At 31.1% G+C, this 5702-nt stretch overlaps 1 protein-coding gene across 1 annotated transcript in view; it reads right to left on the reverse strand.

The window, feature by feature from the left end:
* Positions 1-2008: 2008 nt before the first annotated feature.
* LOC105617725 (IQ and AAA domain-containing protein 1) overlaps positions 2009-5702 on the reverse strand; it is a 6546-nt gene continuing 2852 nt past the window's right edge. Inside the window, exons 4-10 of the mRNA XM_012199279.1 lie at positions 5092-5401; positions 4257-4541; positions 3748-3992; positions 2729-3016; positions 2407-2499; positions 2198-2315; positions 2009-2121 (exon numbers count right to left, since the gene is read on the reverse strand). Coding sequence (XP_012054669.1) covers positions 2009-2121; positions 2198-2315; positions 2407-2499; positions 2729-3016; positions 3748-3992; positions 4257-4541; positions 5092-5401 — 1452 coding nt within the window. The remainder of the gene's footprint in view (positions 2122-2197; positions 2316-2406; positions 2500-2728; positions 3017-3747; positions 3993-4256; positions 4542-5091; positions 5402-5702) is intronic.

A 5702-nucleotide genomic window follows, 5' to 3' on the forward strand; every position in this document is an offset into this window, starting at 1 on the left:
AAGGAAAACGAAACTAAAAAATTTTAAAATTTTAAAGTTTAAACGTTTAACGTTAAAGTAAAGTAAAGTTAACTTTCGTAGTAAGTTTTAACGTTTACCTACCTCTCTCTCTCTCTCTCTCTCTCTCTCTTTCTCCTCTCTTCTCCTCTCTCCTGTGATGATTTCCCAAAATAATAATAAAATCTGGATTAAAACGATCAAATTCCAACGTGTCCATCGAAGAAAGTGCCCGAGATAACTAACCATCACGCTTAACGAGACCTTTGTGGCATCATCCAAAGGCAAGCATCCTGTTTAGTACCATAGATGAGTGATACAGATCATATTGTGAGTGACGACGATACGAATTGCAGTTGCTCTAATCAAAATCGACATTGATATCGACAAGGAAATGTTGTGTCGTGACAGACATATACGTTATTGAGATAATCGATTATTCGGCATGCAGTCTCGTGTACTTTGTCACGCAATGTATCACGTGGAAACGATTACGAAAATGAAATCACACAGACGATTCATACGGACAAATCGTGATTCAGTCTATTCCAAAAAAAAATTATTATCTATAAATGTTGTATGATAAATAAAAATATTAAATATATAACACTGACATATAAAAAGACAAGAGTGCTCTGTAGAAAAACGATAGTTTCTGTATAGAGAAGCAATATTTGTTTTATAAACAATTTATTCTAAAACTCTAAACACAATGCAACAGCGATAAGAATACAGCAATAAGAATGTTATAGAAATAAGCGATATATAATTGTCGCCTCCCCTTGCACAATGCTGCGAAAGAAATTAAAAATGCCAATCAATCATATATTTTCGTATACATGGTGTCCCGTACGTTTTGGTTCATTGTTTTTGTGTAGATAGAGCGGACTAAACTGAATCGAAAAGTCCTCTACCATTTTACAATTTTTGCAATGGTTAACGAGATTATTATCTTAATTATTATTAATTATTAATTATTAAAAGTCGCTCAGTATTGTTTTTCTAATAAATAATTTTTTATTCAAATACTATTAACTTTACAGAAAATCTGCAAGAGATAAAAATCATTTATTTTCTTTTCATATAGAACTCTAAAGTCCTAAACATGATGCGTACACAACAGCGATAGCGATAGAAACAACGATAGCAATAACGATAGCAATAGCAATAGCGATAGGAACAGAGGAATTCAACATATTCTTATGTTGGATTTCTCTGCTTCTATCGCTATCGCAATTGCTATCGTTATTTCTATCGTTATCGCTGTTACCTCACATTGTGTTTAGGGGTTTACACTATCGCGTTTTATAGAACAACTATATGTTTTTTGCGCAACGTTTTTTTTAAAAAAAAGTTGTATGTTGTTTTATAGATGTATGTATTTATAGATTGACATGTGTATCGCTTGTTTGTTATTTCAAAAAATGCAATCAAAAATGGCGTAATAGTCTGGTGACTCTTTGACCTGTGACATAAAGGCAACGATCATGTGTTCGCGTACGATTTAATTCGTCAGATAGATAGATATGTTTCGAATGTGGCGTACGCGAAATGAGCAATCTCATCGATTCGATTTCATTAGATGGAATATTTATCTATCATGTAATATTTAATTGATATTAGGTGCCAATAATAAAAATAATAATAATAAAATAATTTCAAAGAAAGAGACTACAAACAATTTTTAATACAAATTATTATTTATATTATATTATATTTTTAATAGACGACTTTATTCCTAATATAGATCGAACAAAAGCGATATCGCTTCGCATAAAATATTAATTTTAATTAATTTTAATTAATTTTAATATTTTAGATAGCAAAAAATCTGTAAGTTATATGAGCACGATTAGAAATAAACAAAAATAGCATACTGAAATTCTTATTTATTTATCTCTACCTTAGTGACTTTTATTATGGTCGTTTATTATATGGATCTTTAAAGTCATCGATAATATATCGTAGATAGAAAGTGGATTCTTCACATAGAAGAACTTCATCTTACTCACTATTTTCCTCCTTTTTTCTTTTTCTGGGACTCGTTTGCTTCATTTAACTTTTCTATTTCTAATTCCAAAACTTTTTGCTTTCGTCGACATGTAGGCGTTTTGGAAAACCAGACTGTAATATATTAAAGTTCAAGTTTAAACCTGCTAAAAGTTCGGTATCTGCTATACGCTATTACGCATTATCAAACCTAAAAACGCATCTTCCTCTTCGCGATACACTGGATCCTTGAAACTCAATGCATTTACTAATTCCACATGAGTCAAAGGATGAGTTCGTAATTGTACCATTCGCTTCGTAGTCATTACCTGCATCATGATAGAATAATAAAAGAACGTTAAATTAAAAATAATATTGTAAGTACTGATAACATTGACATTTGTAATGTAAATTATCGACCTCATTGATTGTTGCTAAAATAGTTCCTATCGTGAAACCGTCGCACGCTTTAGCCATAGCTGACGTATCAAATTGTCGGCTAATACCCGAATACTAAAAATTAAAATTAATTTTTACAGGTAAAAATAAATTATTAACTATGTCAATATAAACTCGTTTGACGAAATGATTTTAGTTTAGCGTTTAATTTTAAAAAATTAAGAGATTGGGCGATTATTATTAATAGATGAATAAATTAAAGATATAAAGCGATACTTTAAATATGCAATTCATTAAATATGAATTCGAACACACACAACACAAGTGAGTTTGTACAACTTACTTTATATAATAAATCTTTCCATATAAAAGACACAGTGCCGTAATCTGGTCTAGGAATATAAATAACTTTATCATAAGTTTGATATAAGAGTTTTGGATCACCGTCCCAAGGCTTATTAGATGTTCCAATAAACAAAACTCTGTCTTCACTCGTGATGTTCTTCACTAATTTTGGCAAATCTTTTCTCAAACGTTTCGGATCGGTTTTATCAGTTTTTGCTACTTTTTTTATAAACGGCTTTTCCGCGTTGTCCATGAAGATCACTGATGGCTGTAGTAATCGCGATACCTTCGAAAGTATAGAGATTTACTTAGTATTCACAATATTATTCAACTCCGATAAAATTGATTGCTTATCACGATCAAACTTATCATAATTATATTTTAACTCTTTCTGAGAACTGAATATCAACTGCATTGAAACTGAAATAATCGTAAACAATTTTATCATTTACAAGCAAATGTATTCAAATTCCTTCCTTTCCTCTCCTGATTTTGATCTCCTGAGTTTTGATATAAATACTACAATTCTATAAATATATGATAATTTTCGAAAACTGAATAATTGTATACATATACCCATTGACAAGATTTGTATCATAAAAGCTAAACATAAGATCTCGATGGTCTAATGGCTCATACGGAATACAAGAGATCTGGGTTCAAGTCCCGGCCGAGGTAACATTTTTTGCAAATTTATTTAAGATTATTACCCTTATAATATCGGATATCAGATCGATTAAGAATTTGCTTGTCAATTTAACTTGTGACATTATTGCATATACTGAAATAATTGTGTTTGATAAAGTCCAGAAAAATTTCGGCGCGCAGTTCGAATAACTATACAAAAAATATGATATATATGTATGTACATGTATATATTATAAAATATAGATAATTCACTGTGAATTATTTAGGTATTGAGAAGATCTAGCTTTGACCGTTATAGGCTTGAATATGCTTATACTTAATATATAAAAGCTAAAGTAGCTTAATATATAAAAGCGAAACATTACAAACCTTCGAAATCAGATGAACGAGCATAATCAAACCTGACTTGCCAGGATATTTGCCAGCGATATTCGCCGGTGTAATATCGAAGAGTGTAGCTCCAAGTTCCGTACAGATCGCGTTCACCAAGAGTTTTTTGCCACTGCCGTGCGGACCGGCTATCAAAACTGATCTCACGAGAGGTGTAAGTTCTCTCAAAATTTGATTGCCCAGCGGAAGTATACAGTATTCGGCGATCAATTGCCTAATGTCGCCTGACGTTATTTAATTAATTATTAAACTGCTTTAATTAAATTGTATAATTCGAAAATACTTTGGCAAATTTTTGGCAAATTTTGGAAAGAATTTTTAGTAAATATCGAGAGAGAGAGAGAAAGAGAAAGAGGGGGAGAGAGAGGGAGAGAGAGGAGGGGGGAGGGAGAGAGAGAGAGAGAGAGAGATGTTATTTGTTGCAGTAATATATCGAAAATACAAATTAATTTAAATGAAATAAATTTAAGTGTTATATATTTAAATACCAAGTGTCGGAAGAGGATCTTTCTCTTTCATACGAAGATCGTGATTCGCAAAAGATTTTTCACCCTTAAACTCGTTTAGCGAAATCTCACGGTGAAGCTTAATAATTCCTTGTGTGAGAAGTTCCTCGAAAAGGGATTCGGTTGTTCTGTCGGGTGTTAGGTCTTTCTCTTTTTTCCTTTTATTTTTTTTTCCACTCCTGCGAATTCGCTTCTGAGGTTTCTTCGCGCGTTTTCCTTTGAGACCTTTGTCTCTATCTAACGCAAGCTGAAGCATCTCTATATCACCTAATTATAATATCATGTCGCGTTATTATAACAATCGTATGAATTTGTTGTGTTATCTGGATAAATATAATCTCTCAAAAATATAAATTCGCGTGCGAATTACTCTGATATCATCTGTTGCGAATTATTTTGATACCGCATTATCTATGTATAGAAGAATAATAATTTGTTACACTGACTTCCGATGTTGGCTCATTTAAAGGTATTTTTTACGTTTTTCATTTATTCATTAAAGTCTAAATTGATTTTTAAATTATTATAATCTCTCAAATATAGAAAGAACAGCATCTTTTTTATGTAATATAATTCTTTGTAATTTCTTGCAATAATTTTAGCCAGTATAGGATACGTGATTGTTACATCGGATATTGTAGAAATTTATATACAAAATAATACCGTATATAATATGTATGATGCTCACTTTTTGACAAAGGAAAAGAACATTTTAAATAAAAAAAGAAAAAGAAATTGAATGAAAAACAACCTTATTTTATGTTGCTTTCAGCTTTTGATTTTGATTATTCTTTTTTGAGAAATATAGTTCATCTACCTCTCATTGTTTGATCCACTACTAGTCTGACTTCGTCCTCGATTTCCCTTGTTTTTTCCACTTCTATCATATTACGATAAGGCAATTGCATCTGGTTTGCGGATTCGTCTTTGTCTTTCCATACATCTTGATATTCTTGATTCGCGTGAATCAATTCCGGCAGAAAGTTAGAGAGAACAGATTTGAATCCTAGATCTGTCTCGTCTTCTGACTGCTCCGTTTCGCTGTCTTTCTTTGATTTTGAGCGTTTCGATTTCTTTGATTCCTTCGATGATATCGCCGTGGACTTACTCACAGTACTCTCAGTTCCCTAACAAGAAAAATAAGAACAAGAAGCGCAATTAAACGCTATAGCAAAATTGCTTGAAGTCGGCCGTCAATCTTTGTAGACACAAATTTAAATGTTGATTATAAAAAAAATATTTTAGTTTGATTATAAAAAAAGATATTTTAATGCTAATTAATCGATTTGATAATCGCTTTATTACGTTTTCTTGCAATACTAATACAATTTAAACATTTATAAAAATGAATTTTTGTACATACATGCATTTTTATTAATTCTTATTGTCTATGTTTTCTTCATTATATATGTACATATATATATATAT

The sequence above is a fragment of the Atta cephalotes genome, assembly GCF_000143395.1.
Source record: "Atta cephalotes unplaced genomic scaffold scaffold00013, whole genome shotgun sequence".
NCBI lineage: Eukaryota > Metazoa > Arthropoda > Insecta > Hymenoptera > Formicidae > Atta > Atta cephalotes.